The sequence below is a fragment of the Apteryx mantelli genome, chromosome 14 (genome assembly GCF_036417845.1).
Source record: "Apteryx mantelli isolate bAptMan1 chromosome 14, bAptMan1.hap1, whole genome shotgun sequence".
Classification (NCBI taxonomy): domain Eukaryota; kingdom Metazoa; phylum Chordata; class Aves; order Apterygiformes; family Apterygidae; genus Apteryx; species Apteryx mantelli.
In genome coordinates this window covers 12,654,861-12,676,463 of record NC_089991.1, presented here as the reverse complement: position 1 = coordinate 12,676,463, position 21,603 = coordinate 12,654,861, and the positions used below count along the sequence as shown (strand labels likewise).

Sequence of the window (21,603 nt, the reverse complement as noted above, 5' to 3'; positions counted from 1 at the left end):
GGAGAGCAGTGGCAGTAGATACAGCTAGAGACAGTCCTAGGAAGGCTGAGCACATCTTGACTCCAAAATGTGCTGGGCAGATCAATGGAGTGGATGCGCTAATACATATGAAGTTGAGACCTGCTCACAGACAAATTAGCGACTGTCCTGCTTCCATACAGCTATTTTTTCCCTAGACCCTTCCTTAGCTCTCTCTTTCCTTCCACAGCTTCTTTAAATATCCAGGGCTATATTTATCCCTGGTTCAAACCTCTTGTCTTCAGCATGCTTTCACCATGTTCCAGGGTTGGCCCAGCCTGGAAGTAAACCAGGGCTCCATCTACTGTAACATATCGATAGAGTTAAATGGTTCAGTCCCATCTGTGAAAGTACAAAATGCTCGTAGAAAAATTAATACCCCATAAGAAAGTGGTAACGGTCCATCAATTGCATAGGCCCCAAACAGCCAGGTGAAGGGATAGACATGTTGCATTTCCCTCTCTAGTAATTAGCACAGATGTTGGAGCAAAGGAGGGGGCAAAACAAGGAAAAAAAAAACAATATGGAGGATAGCGTCTGAAGGAGGGCCAAACCTCTAGTGAAGGGTCCTGAGGATAGAATGACAGAGGCTTACATCCCTTTCCTCACTAACCCCATTTCATCTCCACATGCAAAGCTGGTTAGTAAGCAAAGTGTTTGGAGATCACCTTGCCCTAAGCTCCTTGGCATGTAATTTGCCCGTATGGATCTTACTGACAGCAGTTTATCCTACTCTGCTAATACAGTTTTCGGTATGCTGCAATATGGTAGCACCAAGAGCTGCTGCAAAGATGCTAGTGAGAAAAATGGGCTCTGTCAAAGGCAACAAGCTTCTTGTCTCTGCTTCTACCCATTGTTTGCCTGGTTTCTGACTGTGTCCCCTCACTAGGTACTGCTGACAAGGTCCCAGGCTGGTTAGGGTCACTCCTTCCCGGTAGTGAGTCCAGTGCCACGGCAGTGCTGTGGACTTGTTACCAAATTATGGAGAACCAATTTTACCAGGTTACTGCAGTGGCCCCACTCTCGATCATGTCTGTGTGGCCTGGGTTGACTATTTTTTTCCATCTGTTTCAGTCCCTCTTAAGAGCTGTCTGACTTCAGAAAAACATTGCTGCTTTGAGGTGGGAGGTGAGTTTGGGCAGGGAGGGATGGAGAAACACAGACTACTTTTCTCTTTCTGGGAAGATGTGGTGTACACAAGGACATTCAGACAGGAATACTAATGGAAATGAGAGGTAGGAGATCAAAAGGTGCCTTGACCCTTGTGATTCTCCTGTTGTTTAGAATGTATAATCGCAGTATCTTTAACACCAAAGGAGAACTGATTGTTCAGAGAGGAGGAAGCCAATGGTGGCAGATCAATATTTCTATTGCTGTGCTAGAAGAAAAACTGAAAAGGAAGGGCTCTTCATCTGTTACAGCAAAGCAGAACAAATGTATGTTTAAGGCATCTTGGTGACTGTCCTCTCCAGGGCCAAAAGAGGGGTCATTTTTGATGAGAGGGGCCATTTCAGCCTGGAGCCAGTGTGAATGTGTGTGGATTATGTGCATCCTTTACTTCACATGTAGCCTGCTTGGAAGCAAGGCAGAGGACAGCTCTTCTGTCCTTGATATAGAGAAAAAAATTAAGTCACTATGAAGGTAAAATAAGGACTGATGTGTGGAATAGTAACCAGAGGAGATCACAGCTGAGCACTTCAATCTGTATTTTCTGTGTAAATCATACAGATGCATATTTTTTACATAGACCTGTGAGTTACTAAGAGTTGACCTCACTTGTTAGAACCAGAGCTGAGTTTGCACTGGTATCTGTGGGATCCTGCAGTAAAAGCATATATGAGTTTTGGGGGGAAGAAATCTGTTTTTTCAATGTGTTTCACTGAAGGGTTTTGTTTGCCATGAAATATTTGTTGGAATGTTCTTGGAGAATCTCATAGAGTGCGAGAGGGTGACTGTCAAGTTAGAACCATGGAGTCCAGTGTAAAAAAACTTGGATCCCTGGCAAGGAACATGGTTCTGAATTAGGTATCTCTGGACTTATACTTGTGTTGGTCCTGGATCAATATTGATACAATTATGATGCTACTCTCTTGTGAAACACAACCAAAGAGCAAAATACTGAGAACTGCACTGAAACAGAATATTTTTCAGGTCAGCTTGGATGAACAGGCCCTGGAACAAGAGGTATGTAACTGCCACACCTGCCTGGCCAGGTGTATGGTGCCACTGCACACATTGGCTTTGACCTGAAGAGCACTCTGGGCTCCTCCTGTGAGCCTGCACTGTGCTGATCAGTTGAAGAGCACACGCATCCCATCTCCAAGCTTATCCATCAATGGACCACTAGATACTTTTGAGCGGAGAGAAAAAGAAGAAAGGAAAACCTGAAGTATGTTTAAATTAAAAATCAGCACCAAGGGAGCCAGAACAAGTTCTCTCTTGGAGTGTCATGTGCACCGCACAGACAGTCCCAGGCTGTTTGGAATCACAGGGTACCCCATCACCTTGCTCCCCGACTCTGTTTTTCACAGCACAAGACTGACCCCTAGTGGTCAATGACTGGTGTTGGCCTGTAAACCTGGGGAAGGTGTGTACAAATGCTCTTTAGATGCACCACCAGCACATTTCAGAGCAGGTATCTGTTCCTGGCCTTCTGCAAGCCCTTCTAGACTAAAGACAGTCCTCAGAACAGTGTCCTGTTGAGCTTGTAAATGCAACTGTAGTTACAATGAGGAAGATAATTCTGAAAATGCATTAGTGAAGCAGAGAGGAAATGCCTTCCCTGTATCTTCCCCCCTACAGAGCAGAGGGAGCACAGTGAAGTTACAAGCAAGTAAAGGGCATCAGAGAAAGAAAAGAGCCTGAAGTTTTAGGGGTAGAGAGGGCTTCATTCTGAATGAGTATCTAACCCTCAGAAGTCCAGGACTATGGGCAGGAACGTGACTGCAGTTTGTGTAGGCATATTTCCAGTTGTGTAGTTTGTGTACCAGTATCATTCCCACTAACTTCATGGTTTGGCCATCAGAAACCCAAAAAGACTTGTTCTCTAGCTGCACTGCTACCAGCATTCGAGCTTGTTAAATCATGTATGTGTGCATGATTTGCAACTCTACCTTTGCAGGGCAGTGGGGACACATCCCGGTTTGACCTATGGTTCCGCTCTCCAGGATAGCAAAGGGCTGGGCAGAAGTGCTTATCTGAATGCAGAGGAGCCGCGCATGTAAAGAATCATCCAGGCTTTCCTTCCCTTTGCAGCAACCACAGGTGTCATCCTCTAATGGTAGAAACAACAGCTTCCCAAGTCCTGCCATGACCACCGCAAAACTCTCCCTGCCTTTTGTGACCCTGGTGTGAGTTTAGCCCCCCTCCTCTGTGTCTTCACAGATCACTTCATAGTACTTCATATGCCCTCAACATGAGGCAGAAGTCTGTGGATTGCTGCTATCTACCAGTTCTGTCCTGGCTGCGTGAATGAAGATCTCTCCCTGTTCTTCTCAGAGCAGCATCTGGCTACTACCAGGGAGGAATCACTGACACTCGTAACAAAACTGGATGGACTAGGGAGCCGGTCTCTTGGCTGGGTGATATCTACTCAACCTACAGCAGATGGAAGAAGATACTTGCTCTGCCAGTTTATGTGGAGAACTTTTGTGAATGGTAAGCCATAGTAATTCAACCCTACCTGCTAGAAGGTGGGAAATCCGTTGACTTGAGTGGTGGAAATAAATCCTGTTCTTTGTTTCCTAAGGAAACCTGTTAACACTGGCTAAGAAGAAGCTGAGGTATGAGGGACTGCCCTGGATTTAGTCCAGTTAGTGTGTTGTTATCTCAGTGGGGTTTTTCAAGGAGAGAACTATCATCAGTGCATGACTCTTTTGGACAACTAGGGCTGTATTAAACAAGAGAGGTCTTTGATCTACTGAATGTGTGATTAATAGGACGTCATTCAGGATTGAGTGCCTCCAGTATTCAGACTCAAAATGACTCAGATCTAGCTCAGGTTTGACCTCAGGGCTGATTCCAATAGGTACAGACATCAAAATTAGGCACTTAGAATATGCGAATATGTGAATATGCCTATCTGAATATGGCAAGAGGAGGTGGAAAGATTGCAGTGTCCTCAGCATCTGGATGAGAGAAATATTTGCCAGGCAGTTCTTAAAGATGGCTATTGTGAAGATCCATGGTTTTGATGAACTTTGGCAAGCTGCAAAAGGAATAGACTTTATCTATAGATGAAATGCCTGACTTCCAAGCAGCTCAGAATAAAGGCAGGAGCTGTGAGCAATTGGGAGAGGTCTCCAGAGGGAGCAGGACAGACACAGTTTAACTGCTTTTCCCAGAGCCTACTTAGCATAGGCCAAGGCCCTCATTTGCTGTTTACTGGAGGAATGTTTTACAAGCGCCCCTTCTGGTTTTGAGAGATATGAAATCTTTCTGTAATTAAGTTAATTTGGAGTTGAACACGGGCAAAGATAATGAGCTGGAAATAACAAAGGAAGAGGAAGAAAGAGGGGGAGGAGTTGCTAAGAAACAGATACATTTTACTAAATCCAAAAGAATCAAGCCATTTTTAGGAACTAAATAGCTGAGTGATAGAGCAGACAGCATAGACATAGAAATGATATCAGGAGATCAGAAGAATGAAGGAGATAAGGGGAGGGTCATGACTTGGGGAATTGAGAAAGAAAGGTAAAAAGGAAAATGATTTCTTTTGCAGGTGACAGCTGTGGACAGTACAGTTTAGTGGGTAGAGCAGTGCCCTTGGGATGAGCAGAGTGGATTTCTGCATCTGCCTTGCCTCTGTGTCTGAGGGAACCCATCTGATGCCCTGAGCCTGAGAAGTGCTCTGGGACCTGTAAATAAGGACTGAATACTGCCATGTCTTTTTTACTGAAGAGCAACAGATAGCCCCTCTTGAAGCATAAGGCTTTCACCTTCTCCAGTGTTTGACCCTGTTGAGAGTTCCCATTGGAATCAAGGGCCCAGGTGAAGATTTGAGAAGATAGTTTTTCCTTGACTTTTAGAAATAGTGTGAAAAGTAGCACGTTCAAGCCAAAAGGAGGATGGAAAAGAGGATTGGAGCAGGGAACAGAATACTTAACAGTCAGTAAAGCATAAGTAAATAGACAAGTTATGATCAATGAGTTTCTTTGAATTTGACAGAGCTTTCCTGCAAACATGGGGGAGGGAAGGGGGGTGAAACATTTCCTGCCAGTGTAAGCTGTAATAAGGGACCTGCTGTTTTCTGATTCTCACTCTCTGTGAAAATTGAAAAGGTTAGCCAGGTAATTGAAATCGGGACTGGAATACAAATATGGTGTGAAAACCCTACAGCTGGCAAATAAAATTGCAGGGAAAAGACTAATCCTCAGTGGAATTCTTAGCGGCTGAAAAGACGGGGGTGGGTGGGGAGGATTCTTCAATATATCTGTTCCCTGTGGGAGGGGAGAGAGCGGATGTAATGAGACCTGAAGAGACCAGGTTGGGGTGACACATAATCTGAGTGCTCCTTGTTACTAATGCAACAGATACCGAAAAAAAAGTGAAGTGAGCTAAGACTGAGTTGTGTATCACAGATATTGCTGGCTTTTGGAGTGGTATTGTAGTTTTACTGGGAATGGGTAGGCTGCTGTGCCAGAGGCAACCTTAGGGACAATTTCTTCTTGTAGGCAGAGAGAGAGAGAGAGCACCAAACTACCCACCTCTTCATCTTGGGGCTGAGACACAAGAAAACTATGTGACTGGATTGATGTCAACTGCCTGTTCATCTTTGCTGTATGCAAGGTAATGCAGATTGATTTGCATTACTTCAGGCTAAGGGCATGTAGGTAGACGGTTACTGTGCAGCAGCTGATGAATGGTAGCTTGTTACCCCCTGTGTGTTGTATGTGTCTACCTCCTGTTGGAGGGCCCTGTCAGTGCTACTGTAGTATAGATTTACAAGTGTTGCTGTTTTTGCAGTCTGGTTTTCTGAAGGTGAAACTAGAAGTTAACAGGATCTGTGAGAAAACAGTGGTGCAGGGCTTTGGGGAAGCTGAGGTGTGTGGTATTAGTTAAGTATATTCATATTTAAAAAAATCTCTTGGCCTGTAATATTTCCCCAGCACCAGGCAAACTACAGAAACCCCAGTCTGCACATGATTAAACGAACAATAACTACATCTCCATGTTCCTGCTTTGGTGTTTTATTTCCTTCCTCACTGAAAGGCTGGGGAGTGCTTCTATTTCCCCAAACCATGAAGCCCTTCTGAGATTTTTGCTGCAGTTGCTCAGCGCTGCCCAACTCACCTGCACTGCAGTCAACAGCAGCTTGAGAAAACTTCCCTTGGAGCCTTTCCATTGCATTGAATTAGGTATTTAGCACATTCTGTGTCAGGCCAAGTATCTTTCCTGCCCTCAGCAGCTCCTATAGGAAATAAAGGAAAGAAAACCCCAAGCTTGGAAGTGGTTTCTTCTGGAACATTGTCCTGCCCTGGGAGACATCTCAGTTGCACTGCTGCTCTGTCCATGAGTCACAGTACCCCTGCACTGTGTTTATCAGGGTATCTGTAGATCACAGCCTAAGAGAGGCTTAAGACAAAATAAGAAATGCTGCAACCTGACAAGTGATAGAGCTTAATTTGATTTTTTTTCCATTTGGGTTTCCTCAGGGTTTCCAGCATCATCTGTGTAATTTCTATCCTGCTTGAAACTCTGTTGAATTTCATGGCTATACATTGGCTGTCTGATTATAGGCTTTGGAAAGACTGAGTTTCTAGGACTGGTATTTCCCAGGACCATGCTGCAGACTGCATTAAGGAGGGCTTCTTACCAAGAGCAAGACTGCAATGTAGCTGCCTGAAGTAAGTCAGTCCTCATCGGAAATCTCATGCTAAGAGACAGAAAGGAACCACCCCAATTTCTGGAAATATCTACTGACACTTAAAAATCCTGTGTTGATACAGGCAAAACAAAACTAAGCCTGCAAACAGGAATCTCTCCACTTCAGAGAGGATGCACTTGGCAAATGGCAGAGCCAGATCTTCGGAAATTCCCCGCTGCAGAATTGTGAGAGTGTGGTCGGGGCGTCCCAGAGGCACCAGCCCTGGTTTGATGAACAAAATGGTAGATGAGCCTCTGAGGATGCTGTTCTCTTCTGGCCCAGTGTTTTGCAGTGAGTTATTTGTTAGTCACTTGTTTTTCTTGTTTGGAGCATGGTTTTCCTAGTGAGTTAATTCTGAGGGGATCTCTTGGGTCCTAAAGGAATGAAACAAATTAAAAGGGCCTGACAAATACACCTGCTCTGCAACCTCTGAAACAAAGAAAACAGCATTTCAGGGTGACCTGTACATAGCTGCCTGGCTGTTTTGCAAGTACAGAAGATAATGCATAAAAACTACCTGCAAAACACCTAAGGTAGATGACTGAAATAGGTCAGATAAATTGATTTTAGCACTGCCTGTTTTCCTGCCTTGACAATAAAGGCAATCTAGAGGACACCCTCTGATGGAACTCTTCATGTTGTAGACATCTGAGACTAAGGGTCTTTCAGAAAACCCATTTCTAGCCAAAAAGCAAATAAAAGCCTGTTCCTTTGGTAAGGAATTTTGCTGCATCTTGCAGCATGATATAATCTGAGAAGGCAACAAAGTAAGTTATTTGGGCTTTTACAATATAGCCCTCAGGATCTCATTCATGAATTAGTTATTCCCGTGGGAAGCAAATTATTTCAACAGCTCTCATACTCCTAAAATGAATGCAATCTTTAAAATTTAAGTGGCTTTGGGATAATTTGCCTTAAAAACAACAGCTGCAACTTTTCAATGTTTCACAAAGTCTAGACAGTAACAGTCTTTCACTTCCGGTGGCAAATGAGCCAAGCTGTCTGCCTCAGTGTCTGGGATGTGACCAAAGCATGCTGTTGACTAGCCAAAATGTTAAATGGAAAGAAATGTGGAGGAAAATCAGCAACTCTTGAGTGTCCAGGTGAGTTTTTACATTAGGGTCCATATTTATTTTATGCATAGCAAATTGTTTTTTTCTATTTCAGGGAAACCAATCCTTAATTATGCAGAAGATGGTCACTGTTTTAGTGTGTGAGCCATAACAGTGTGTGCTCTACCCTAAAAACCCAAAAGGTGTTTATTTTCTTGGACAGTGAAACCTCCAAAGCCCAAATTCTCTGCAGGATTTCTTGTCCTGTTTTATCTCCCAGCTCCCTCTGAAGGACATTTGCCATCATTACATCAGCCTCAACCAACTTTGACTCTTCACAAGAGTCCCTGATTGTTTGGTTTCTTTTTCCTTTCTCATCGTTTTATTGCAGAAAGAAGGAGCCCAGATTATTGTTCTGTTTTTATCACCATGTTTTACCTTACTTCTGTTTGCATTTCACATGGAAATGCTGCAGTCCAGCAATTTGCTATAGATTTGCCAGTTTGTGGAACAGGAAGCCTCAATGGGGAAAAAGCCCAACAAGTGTCATAATGAAGAGCAAATAAAATGAAGCAAATGATCATGGAAGAACAGGGAGGGAGAGCAAACCTGGCTGTTACACAGCCAGAAGGCAACCCACAAAGAAGAGTTTGCAGGGTGGTAAGCCATTTGGCTTTGGGGCCTTCTCCTGGCTACAACAACTTTGCTGTCTATTTTTCTAACAACCTCCCCACCTCCGCTCCTTCCCTCCCCCTCCTCCCCCCCGAAACAGTCTTATGGAGCAATTGGATGCAACAAACTAAACTGGGATTAGTGCTGTATTTTCATGCATATAAAGTACAGCTGGCATGATCTGCATCTTTTTAAAGTACTGGGTTTGGTAGTAAGTCCGTCCTTGGGTATCCTGCACTTGGTGCTAGCTGAACCTCCAAGTAATCTCTATCTTCAGCTACTCATGTGAAATGAGAGGGAGACAGCAGAGAGACCAGAGGCACAAGGATTGCTGGATGATAGACCAGCTATAGGGAGAGGGGCCCTAGTAAATTTATCTTCATTTTATACAGATGCATAAAACCAGTTCTGGTGCTAAAGTGTATGTTTAGCTTTACAGATAAGCCATGGCTTAAACACATGAAAACACAGTAGTTTCCAAAAGGTTCTTTATATAAGCTTAACAGAATTGTCTGCTTGATGTCATGATGTTTTTTTCAATACCAAACCTGGCATTAGATCTGAGTATCATTCATCGGCAGCGCAAGCAGTTCTTCCCTCCTTTAAGTGTTTCCTTGCAGTACATTTCAAACCATGTTTTGTTCACAGTGCTGGAGTATTGCCCCTGCACTTCACGCTTTCTGCTCACACACTTGCATGCTCCCCAGAGGGAAAGAGAGGCAGAGAAATAAATCAATAGACAATTCTGCCTAGGAAGTCATGGTTGATTTCAAATAAATATATTTTCATCACACCAAACCTCTTTGGGGGAAAAAGTGAGTTGTTCTCACCTTGCAACTGGAGTTTCTCTTGGCCAGTTGCCAATGTTTTTCAGCACTTGGCTATGAAAGCTGCTGAATATATAAGTAAAAGAATTTTGTAGGCTTTTCTGACATATCTATCCATCTTCCCAGTATTATCATATTTGTGGCCAGCTCCCAAAAACCAGCCAGGTAAATACCAAAGCAGAGTATAAATAACACACTAAAGCACTGACCTTTTGGGAAGAAAAACTTCATGGCTGTCACCTACTTCTTGTGGATGAATACTCTGCAAACTTACTTCTCACATCTGCTTAAGAAACACTGGATTGTAGAAAGCATCTGTGTAATGCTGCAAATGCGTGACTCGAAAAGCTACCTTGCAGATGCAGGTGAGGGGAGTCAGGACCAAAGGGGCTACTGAGTTGTGCCATCTCAGGGAACTGAATTCACTGTACTGCACCTCAAACCAGCCCACATTTTTTCATTTCATTTATTTTATTTTTAACAGAATGGCATTTTGACACCCCCCCCCCAATAATATTTTCATAGAAAGTTTGATGTGGTGCAAGAGAAAGTGTTTTCAACTTTCCTTTTGGTGTTTGGCCAAAAAAGCTCAGCAATTTTTGGTTACAAGTATGATTTCTTTTGACTGATCCTAAGTTAATGTGCTAAAAAAAGCTTTTAAAATAAATTTTTTTTTACATGTTATTTTGTTCAAACTGGGGGTGAATTCCTGGCCATTTGCCCCTTAATCTATGCTTTTCCCCCCACTGCTTCCTCTCCCTTACAAAGCCCCTTGTCTTCACTAGCAACAAAACTTGGGCCATTTTCTTTATGATCATACAAAATCTTCACCCTATAGCTTCACATTCAAACCTTGACTGCAGCTCTCTGTCCTCATCTGTAAATCAGAGGTGCATTTAAAACCCTCAAGCTCTGTGGCCAAGGTTGCAATTCTTCCATAAAGAAGGAAGGAGAATAGGGCTGCAGCACTCACGGACGACTCTGTGCACCAACACATGCCCCTGTGTCGTCCTAAATGCTAACATGCATTCTAAGAGCCATGAAACTTTGCGCAGGAATATCTGTGTGATATGATGGAGGAGTGCGTATGTCAGACTATGCCATTTGTTTACTGCTTTGGCCAGGTATCTAAGATAGCAGAGGAGATGACTTGCTCTTAGTGGTGCACAGCTAGGATAAGGAAGACAATTCTCCTGGCATCAGTTTGAGGGTCTCGCAAGTGAGGGACAGGATGAGCAGGAAAAACCTAATCAGTGCCTGCCCAAGGCTGTCCCGAGCTCATTGGTCACAGCACAGAGCGTGGTCTCCTGCGATGGCTGGGAGAGCGAGCAGGGACTGCAGCAGCTCGCAGGTAGCGAGGCATGACAGGCACATCAAGTCGAGAGGGAAAATGCACTTTAATGACTAGTAGAGGGAAGCTGATAATACAAAACTGGTTACAGATGTAAACACCACTGAACTCGCTCGAGTGTCCACTTGAGGGTGGTAAAGTATTTCAGCTATGTCTTCAGGGAGCAGGGATTACCTTTTCTCTTCAAGGCCTTGTGCATGTTTGTTACCTTTTCCATGACTTGTTTCTCCAGATTGCAGCTAGTAAAATGGGTCTGACAGAAAACATGGGCTAAAGTTCACCTTGAGCTGTAGGAAAAGAGGAGTTACCAGCTGGGATGAGACCCCAGGTCTCACCTTGTCTAGGAATCTGCATCAGATGGAGGCCAAAATAAGAGACTTTTGGGAAACGAGTCCATTAGAACAAGAATATAACCCATTCCTCCTATGATGATAAATGTCATCTGGATCCCCAGTACTACAGACTGGAGTAAGCCTTTAATACAGTTTGCCATCTTTCAGACACTAATGTCCTTCAGAAACTAATGTCCTTATTCACTGTGATAACTTTGTGTACTCTGACTACGTAAGTAAGTTCCAGCCCCTTGACAACACACATCAGATGATTTTCTGTGGAAGTGTGTGCCAAGCCTGAGCTCAGCATGGTGGCTTAGCCTGGCCCAATATATGCACAAGAGACACATCTCTGAAATGCAACAAATGTGCTTTGAGACTCAAGACACAGAAGTCTACAAAATTCTCTCTCATGTAAAGGATTCACCTTGACCACCCTTTACAAAACTCTGCAGGGTCCTGACCTTGCAATCAGTGGATCTCAGGATGTGGTGAGTGTGGATTTAAGTGTGCTGTCTTCAGGATCTGTGTGCAAAACTGGGACCCAGGAGAGTTTCCCAGATCTTACATTGTGCTTTGAGGCAAAAACTGAATTCATCAGATGCAAAATCACTGTAAAACTCTAAATTTTTATTGCCTTTGTATCAACTTTCCTGATCCTGCAGGCATTTAGAAATTGCATTTGTTGTGAATGCTTTTTAAGCTGTTTCCTGGTGGTTGCTAGCTCCACATAAATCTCTGACCTCTAATCCACCTGGTGTGAGCAGGTGTGAATTTTGCTGAAGCATAACCACAAGGATTCACCAGCAGAGGCAATACATGAGAAACTGAAGTTCAAACAGTAATAGGAAGCTGTTGGAAATTGCAGGACGTGGGGCCTAGCAGTGACCTAACACAGACCATTTGTGTATGGTCAGATTCAGCTCAGGCAGATGGACACTGATACAACTGTCCAACGCACAGGACAAAGTAGCAGTGTGGGAAAAGAGCTGATTGCAGGGAGGCAATGATTCACATGGATGGAAATGCCTTGTGTCTTCAGACCTGTGTTCTCCCAGGAGATGCAGACCTTTCCCATGTGGGAAAGGCCTTATCCCATCCGGGTATCTGCCCTCAGCAGATATCCTGCTCTAGCTCCTTTTCAGGCAAACAAGTCACACTAGGGACATACTCAGCCCCCAGTAATGGTTGTTTCCAAGGTAATGGAGATGAGTTTGTGGTGTGCACGTGCCATTTCAGCACTGCGTGGATATTGTCAGCAATAGTATGAGGAGACTTGGCAGTGACTTTCAGACTTTTAAAAAATAACCCACCAGTGGGTGGGTATTAGCTATTGCTGGTGCTGGTGTCAGATGGTTTCAGCCCAGCTCAGAGCTTTTCTCATTCATGTTGGCTTGCTCATATTGCCAAAAGGATCTTTCAATAGCCATACCTCAAGAAGATCATGAGAGAAACGGCACTAGCTTGCATAAAGTCAGAGGCGGGCATTCAGGGCTTGTGCAGAAAACTGCCCCATGTCAAGCTGAGTAAAATCTGATGTTTAGGCTGGTGCATAAAAAGTTATTCGGTAAGGTTGGATAAGCAGTGTCTCTCTCCAGTGCTGGTAACATTGGGAGTGTTTTTGCCATTTGTGTAAAGAAGCTCTTCACTGGAAGAGTTTACAGTCAGCAAACTGAAATTTCCAGCCCTCCTATTAGCTTGAGGGTAATACAATGACTGTCAGTCACCTGCTAATTACAGTCTTGTCATTCATTCAACCAGACAAGATGCAGCCTGTGAGCTCTTCTTGCTGAAATCAATCTTTTAAGAGTGTCTCTTTGTTTCATAAAGTTATTTTCCTTCACTTCTCTGCCACCTGGCTGGCAACATGGAAGGTCATAGGCCAGTGGAGAGCTGAGAACTGCTGACAGAGTTCCTGTAGGTGCCAGGGAGACCTGTGTCTTCAGCAGAGTCTGCCAGATTGTGGTTCTCAACCATGAAGATGCTCTGCTGGGCGGGAATCTTGCTGGTGGGATGTTTAGGGGCCCAGTGCTTGCACTGAGGAGAGATCACACTGAGGAAAGCCATCCTGAAGCGCTGGGACAAAAGATTGTAAATGATGGGGTTCACGGCAGAGCTCAGATAGAAGAAAACACCTAGGAGAGCAAGAGTGGGGGGAGAGAGGGAGAGACAGACCTCATTTGTGGGTGGAACGATCTCAGATGAGAAAAATCTCTTCATTGTCGGTACTGCCTCACCATGTTTGGGTGCAAGGATGGAGGCAGAGACCACTGCATCTCTGCCTGCAACCGTCCAGGTAGAGGAAGAGGGATCTCTTGCCAAGACAAGATGAGACACTGCAGCACCCAGGGAAAGGAAAGTGATAGAGTATTAAATGGAGCCCATCATTACCAGCTGTTCAGGAACTAGCTGTCTGCTGAGGTCTACTGACCAGCCTCTAGCCAAGCCCTGATTCCCGCAGGACTGATTTGAACGGCTGGTGCCCTTCTCATCAGAGCTGTTAGATGATAACTTCCAGCCAAGGAGTGCTAATTTGTAACAACACACCAGCACAATTGCACAGGATTATTTGGCTCTGTCGGAGCTACAAAACAGTCACATTTATTGTTTTCCCATGGCAACCGGAAAATAATATTCCTGAAAATAATTTTATGGTTGGCAATAGTATAAACATTTGGTGTATCATTTGGTTCTGGGCAGTATGTAAGGCTTGCTGTTTTGGTAAAGTTCCCTGTTTTTCTGAGAAACCGACTAGAAGACAGTGCCTGCTGCTGTGTATTCATTAGAAGCACTTGAATGGCAGCAGTGTTCATTTGTGAACATTTTTAAGGAGGAAAAGCAGCTGGTAATGATGTGTGATATCCCTTTTTTTCATTCTTTGTGACTAACCAAACAACTATATTGGACAATATACCCAGAGTGAAAGCTGCAGGAACTTGAATGCAGTTTTTATTTAAGGCACAGTTCTGGTCACTGGCTACCAAACCCTAAGAAGCTTTTCTGTGCATGCCCCAGGAACATACTCCAGTGCTAGTGGATGCTGCTGGTAATTTTATGTCTATTTTGCTCTAGCTACGTCCACTGAACAGTTTCTTGGAGAGCAGGTCTTTCACCTTTTGCACTTTGCCATGTGGCTAATAGATGCTACCTGAATGGATGGTGCAACTAGTGTTATCCAGCTCCACTTTATTTGCTTTTTTAACAATATACATAGCAACACTGGGCAGGGAGCCTAGTAGGATGGGTGGTAACTGGGGGACCATGTGGCACACAGCTCAAGGGATGTCATCCATTGCTATCTGTTGACATTTTGTGTCAATCACTTTGGAGAAAAGGCATTCCCACAGCTGGGATTCTTTGAACTCTTTAGACAACCCATTGTGTATTTTGGAAAAAAATGTTCAATGACGACTAGTGGAAAATTCTAAGGAATATCATCATGAAACAGTGTTTGGCCTTTAATTTACCTGTATAATCTGTGGTCACCTAAAATTAAAATGACTACATATTCAGGTAAGCCGCTCACAAATACTGTTTTTCCAGCCCCAAAGCAAGTGGAAGAAGAAAGTTTTACCTGATACCACATGGATTAAGTTGAATATATTAGCCAGAGGCTCAGTCCATTCCACAACAAAGCTGAAGAAGAGCCGATCTATATGGAATGGAGCCCAGCAAATAGCAAAAACCATCACGAGAACAACTAGCGTGGAGAAAGGGGAGAAGAAAAACAGTCAGTTATGGAATGATATGGCTTGTTAGCTTGCACTGAGCAGAGATGGTTTAGAAAGCTAGATGAAAGACTAGAGATACAATTTTATTTACTGTTTCAAAACCTGTGCCATCCCTTCTGCCTCTCTGTAGTGCTAACTGAAAAGCATATTTCCATCTAAAAGAATAAACTTTATACTGATCTCTGTATTTGATAAATCAATACACAGGCACACAATGAGCTTTGGATGGAGCAGGCAACAGCCAGGTAATGTGGCTTGTACAGAACCCAATAAACTGTCAGTGAGATGTGAGGATTTATTTGTACCTGATACACAGCAACCACTTGGACTGTGGGTCTGTCATGTAGAGAAAGCAAAGTTTGTGCCACAGGATTTATGTCATCTGCCACTATTTGTACATCACATGGCACAGGATGAGCCCATGGGAGCCATCCTCCAATGCTGAGTCTGGCTGGATGCACTATTCAGCATGAAAAAGTTTGCCTCCATGCACAACGTGGCCTGTGACGACTCTGGGGAGGACTCTTGCAAACCCATTCCAGAGTTGGGTCCTATTAACATCTGTGGTCACAGTCACCAGGGACAGAAATTCATTCTGACTTCAGAGTGCAGGTTCCTAGTTCAGGAGGTGACTTAAACTGCCTAAAAGAAGAATGCTGTTGCATGAAGTATTGAGGGTGATTTGTTTTCTGCATGAACACCATCTCAGTAGCAAGGCGATCTTTGCCTTAAAGGCAGCCCTAAATTATGAAGCAACGCAAGTGCTTTAACGGTGGCTGGAGCACAAATTCTCCAGGGTGTTGTATATTGTGCAAATCTGCCTACGTCTCTACTTTTTCTTGGGAAGGTCTGGGCGGTGAAGTCAGCAGTAGATGATGAACGCTGATTGGGAGGACCTGTATGAGACATGAGCAGAGCCTGGGGTGGGACATGTTACAGGCCTATGAAACATATGCTTTCTGGAGTTGGGGCAGGGCCATAGACCTCTCATTAATTATTTGTTTAATGAGAAAACAGATGTACATCATTCTGTAAGAAACGTGCAAAAAAGAGTGTTCGTATTCTGAGACAGAAGGCTTCATTCTACAGGGCTGCAAAAGCCAGGTGTGGACTGAGGGATGTAACAGAGTTGTCATCCACATACCTGCCACTTAGGTTTGCCCAGGCTCTACAATGGGGGGGTAAAATGCCCCTTTTGATTCTTAGCCTCTGTGTTTTGCTCCCATGGTTTGTAAGACTCCAGTTAAAACAGCAATAAGCGTTTTTTGTTTTTTGGGGTTTTTTTTGAAAGGAAGCTATCCATGACTCTTGGATCCCTTGGAGTTGCTTGGTAGCCTTCAAGACCCAATTGCTGAGTGTTTCAAATTTAGGAATTAACTCCAAACAGATTTTATGTACTTTCTTCTCTTGTCTGAGATGTACATGCAGCTTCTTGTTCATGGTCAATAAAATACAGAAGGCCCCCACTACTTACATAACATCTTGGTGACTGATTTTCTGGATGGTCTCTGAACATTCACAGCCATTTCCTCCACTTCCAAAGATTTGTCTCCTTTCAACTGGCAAAAGGAGGGAAACAGAAGGAGAGCTTAGACAGGAGATGACCTCCCCACTTCGCATACGGGCTTCCTGACGGGGATAAAACCACTGCCAAAAAGACCATTTGCACGGTGCTAATGGTCAACCAGCCATTTTGTCCTTGAGCATTATGTCTGGCTTGCGTTTAAAGATCTCAAACCAAGAATATTTAGGATATGCAGGCCACTTCTCTGAACTAGAGATGGTGCTGAATGACAGTGTGGTAAGAGGATTTAGTTTCCTCCTATCAATGTTGAGAATAAGCTTTGCAAATTATCATAGCCATAGTTTGAGAAGTCAAAATTTGGGAAAACTCAGAATTCATTGAAAAAAAAATTTACTTAAATTTCAGTTCTAGTCCAGGGAAACAGTGAAGCTTTAGGTTGAAAACAAGCCGCCAATTTTATGCACCTCAGACTGCATGTTAACAGCAAATTTATATTTCAATTCCCCACTCCTCCCTTCTTAATGTGTCAATATTTAGCCTGCAGTTTGTGTTCAATTTCAACATTATTTTGTCTTCTAGCAAAATATTGTTTCTTTATTTTCCTAAAAGGGTTCCCCACAATTAAGCACAAACCAGTGATCCAAAAATACGCTGAGAGGCCTCACTGAAAGACAGTTGTAATCACTGGAAAAATTCCTATAGATTTGAAGGGAGCTCGTTTCATGCCCTGAGTGTTTGGACTAACTGATATTCGATTCATCTGATAAACAAAACCTATATATTCCATCCTGCAGAGAGCCAGCATGCACAATATGCACAGATTCAGCCACATACAGATCAAATACACCATTTTTTTTTCCCCAGCAGCTTTTTCTAGACTTCTAAGAATGGACCTAAAGAACAAAAATCTGATCGTTCCTGAAATGCTTCCCCAATTTACTTAAGGCAAGAGCTCTGGTGCTTTGGCGATGTTTGGATAATCAGGGCAAAAAACACTTTTTTGCTTTGATTATAACTGGAATTGTCTGTGGAGGGTGCATAATTGGATGCAGCTTGTTGAAGTGGGAAGTGCTGATTAACCAACAACTCTGGAGTGATGCTTTTTTCAACAGAAAGAAACTAGAAACAAAATATTTAATTGCAGGGGAAAAGATATTGGCTGAAGGGAAAGATAAAAAACAGTCTAGGCTAGTAAGAATCTTATGAAATCATGCTGTTTGTGCCATTTTCTTTCTCCTTTTACACTGTGGTTTTGTTTCATGATTTTTGATTAACTGCTTTTTTCTTCAAGGATGTTGTTACTTCGATCAAAGAGACATTCTTTCAGTGCCTTATTTATACATAAAACCCATAAAGGGGAAGTATATTTAAATTAAATTATATTCAATTATAGGGCAATTTAGCTTCCCATGTTTTTCATTATTCTCTTTGTCATTTTTAGTCATAACTGTATTGCCTAAGGAACAGGCTCAGCTGATTTGTAGCACATCTAGTGATAAATGTCTGCTCAGATTGACTAAAAGTCCTAGTTTTCCTTCAGTGGTTTTCAGTCTCAACATTTATCCCAGGAGTACTCCAAAGCCACAGAGAATACACTGCTCTGATACTATAATAAACTGTAGAGACGTTTCTGTATTTTTCACCTTCCTCCTGTCGTTTTGATGACGCTATAAGGTTTCTCTCGACTCGACTTAGACTCGAGTGATAATACATGGAGAGATAACTAGTAAGAATAACTCTGCAGTTGCAATTTAATAAAATAATGACTTATGACAAAGCAGGGGGAAAAAAGAAGAAATGAGTCTATGGCAAAGGTTGTAGCTTGAGTTCATGTCAATGGCTTGACAGAGGGAGACCTCCAGCCAGGCTAATGGTTACTTTAACATCACTGTGGATATGCTGGGCTGTTTGTGAGATTATGTAGAGCTGCCTGGAGACTCACTATGATTAGCAGTGCATTTCAGTGTCATGCTGCATAGCTTTATAATACTATGATAGTGTTTGTTTTATCCCTATATTTAAATGATGACATTTTGTGAAACTAGTCCACTTTCTGAAGAGAGCATGGATAGGAACTCCAAGGTAGCCTTAATCTATGTTGAAACTGTGCCATACTTATATAAAAGAAATGATTGCTGAAATTGCTAGCTGCAGCAATAAGGCAAGATTTCAGTTTATGACAGCTTTGTGACTTTTAACAACTGAATATTATCACACTCTCCAGGGAAGGAGGAAAATGAATGAAATGGAAATTCTACAGTCACAAGAAGAGGAAAAACAAATAATACACAAGATTCAATCACTACCTTACTCTTTTTCATTCTTTTCATATTTTCCTTTTGGTCTATTTCCTTCTAGTCCCTACTGAAAAGGTGCAAATCTCTGTGAGGTTGGAATCAATACACGGACTGGATGTTAAAGTAACATTGAAATGTCAGCAGCAGTGATGGTAATTAAAAAAAAAAAACTCGGGTAAATAGCTCCCCAACATAGCTACATTCATTTTAGAATGAGATTACACCAACGAAGGAGTTTAATCCACTACTTTCAGGGATTTGATTTGAATTTCCTTTTTGGGAAGACAGGTGGGCAAGAAAAAGATTAAATCAGTTAAAAGACATATGGACACACACACAAACACACACGCGTGCACACACACACAAGAGAATGAGCTAGGGAAACACTGAGCACAATTTGAGTAGGACTTACTCTTAGCCCCATCAGATAGTACAGCACACTTATGACCCCCATAGGCAGCACATAGAAGAGAAAGGAAGTAATCTGGACAATACAGTTGTAGATCCACATGGGCCTGACTACAGTGCAGGTAGCAGAGCCAGGGACCAGGGTGCCATTTGGGAAATACTGCAACATGATGCCATGGGTACTTGTGTTGGGAAGGGCAAAGATGACAGAGAGGACCCAGAGCACGACGATAGTCCTTAGCGCACGCTTCCGAGTGCTCTCTAGCTTGGCACGGAAAGGATGGAGGATGGCAACGTATCTCTCCACGCTGACCGTGGTCACGCTGAGGATGGAGGCAAAGCACACTGTCTCAAAGAGTGCTGTCTTGAAATAGCAGCCTATGGGCCCAAACAGAAAGGGGTAGTTGCTCCACATCTCATAGACTTCCAGTGGCATCCCAAAAAACAACATAAGCAAGTCTGAGACAGCGAGGCTGAAGAGGTAGTAGTTGGTAGGGGTCTTCATGTTCCGGTGCTTGATGATTACCAGGCAAACTAGGAAGTTTCCTACCACGCCAACAACAAAGATCAGAGTGTACACCAAAGCCATGGGCAAGAACAGATGGCTCCGTTTGGGCCCACACAGGAAGGCTAAATAATCCTCAGTGCTGTTTAAATATCTCCTAAAATGTTCTTGTAGCGCAAGATGATTAAACCAGGAGGTATTGCTGATCCAGGCCATTACTGGTTCCGTTGAAGTGTTTCACAACTGAGATCCTGTCTTGTCTAAGTTTCTCTGTGCTAATTTGCTCACTTTTAGCAGAGAGAGAGGGAGAGTTGTCTTGCCAGTCCTAAATACACAAAGCCACTGAGAGATGTGAGTATGTTTGCCTGGCTTCGGTGAAGGTTTCGCCGTTGTAACAGCTGCTCCCCAGCGAGGAGTCCCTTAGCCAGAAAGCCCCTCCTTTCACACATATTCATTGGCTAGCTAAGTGCATTAGATTATAGGGTAAGAAAAGAGGTTCTAGCTACTTGTATCAGTTCCCATAGCAGATGCATTTACTGAATCAGAAATGTGGGATTTAGAGAGCTGGAAATCTGAAATATAGGATTTGAGACTAGCTGCAAGGCACTAGTATTTGTCAGAGGGTGGGAAGCCAGGCAAAAAAACCCCTCAGTCCAAAAGCTTTTACAAAATTATATTGATGCTACGTCTAGTTACAAACCACAGGCAAAAAAAAAACATAATTTTTTTTCACATCTCTGCTGATTTTTACTTTCTGTTTTCTCTGGCAGCAAATACTTGGAAACAGAATTTGATCAGGAGAAAGCCAACCTATTTTTGAAGTTCATCATATGGAATTAGACAACTATAGGTTTTCAGCCTTTTTAAAACAATTTATTTTTTTTCTCCTGAAACCCAACATAGAATTTTAATTGCACTTCTTATTAGTAGCAATATATTTTTTTCCTCCCTTATTTTGAGAAGGAGGATTATGTCAAAGTGCACATGAAATTTTCTTTGAGGATTGGCAAATTGGGTTGATCAGAGATTTGAGAACTCTGGAATCTGATCCCATATTCTTAGATAGTTTTGTTTTGAGAATCTTTTTGAAGACCATACTATTCCAGAGAGTTATTTAGTACCTGCAGGATTCATTTCAGATACTTCTTTTTAAAAATTTTCTATTAATTCTTATAAACTCATTTCTTCCTGAATGACAGCTATTCTGCAAACACACTTTCTGATCCAAAAAAGAGTATCCTGCAAAGAAAACTGCTTTGTCACAATAGATCAGTTAACTCTTTATGAATGCTTAATTCCTTACTGAATTTTGCTAAAACAAAAAAGCTTCAAAGCACATGGATGTCATCTTTGGAGATTCAAAAAGTTTAGCTGTCTGGAATCATAGAAGTGCAAAAGCTGAGAGAGAGCTCAAGGGATTTTGTCCGCCTGATGTAGTTTGGCTTTCAGTAACTCTCGCTCTCTCTTTTGAGTATCTACCCAGTTCCCCCTTTAGTCCATGTAAACTTTTTACATCCCCAGCATCCTTTGGCAAGGAGCTCCATGGATCTACTATCAATGTGTGAAGAACCTCCTCCTTCTGTCTGTTTGACCCTTTAGCCTGAGTCTCCCTGGCTGCTCACCAAGGACTGCATATTTTTACCATCCAGGAACAAAAGAAGAGGCTTCTTGGCTGAGCATCTCCTCCAAAATCCTAACAGAAGCAAGTACCAAGTATTTCCAGGGAAGGTGCAAGCCACTCCACTACAGACAGCTCCTCAGTAGCCTGATCTCACAGAAAACCTGTTTTTAGTCTTCAGGTTTAAAGCTGTCTTAGATCCTACTTTTGCTCCTTCCCTCTCTAATCTCCTCTGTTTTAGTAGCAGTCTAATAACCTTTAAAGGAAAGACATTGTAATAGGCACAGACTGCTTCCAGGAATAGCAGCAGTAGGTAAAGAGCCAAGGTCTGGTCCCACAGAGCCCAGTGCTTTGAACTGAGGCATATCAGACATGTGGAGCTCTGAGGATTTCTTGTTTTAC

At 42.9% G+C, this 21,603-nt stretch overlaps 1 protein-coding gene across 1 annotated transcript; it reads right to left on the bottom strand.

Annotated features, from left to right (window-relative positions):
• Nucleotides 1–12,992: 12,992 nt before the first annotated feature.
• Nucleotides 12,993–19,799, bottom strand: NMUR2 (neuromedin U receptor 2). Its single transcript, XM_013953677.2, has 4 exons — nucleotides 19,083–19,799; nucleotides 16,323–16,407; nucleotides 14,692–14,817; nucleotides 12,993–13,252 (listed from the first exon to the last, which is right to left on the bottom strand). The coding sequence occupies exons 1-4, from the start codon at nucleotides 19,797–19,799 to the stop codon at nucleotides 12,993–12,995; spliced, it is 1,188 nt and encodes a 395-aa protein (XP_013809131.2).
• Nucleotides 19,800–21,603: the final 1,804 nt, after the last annotated feature.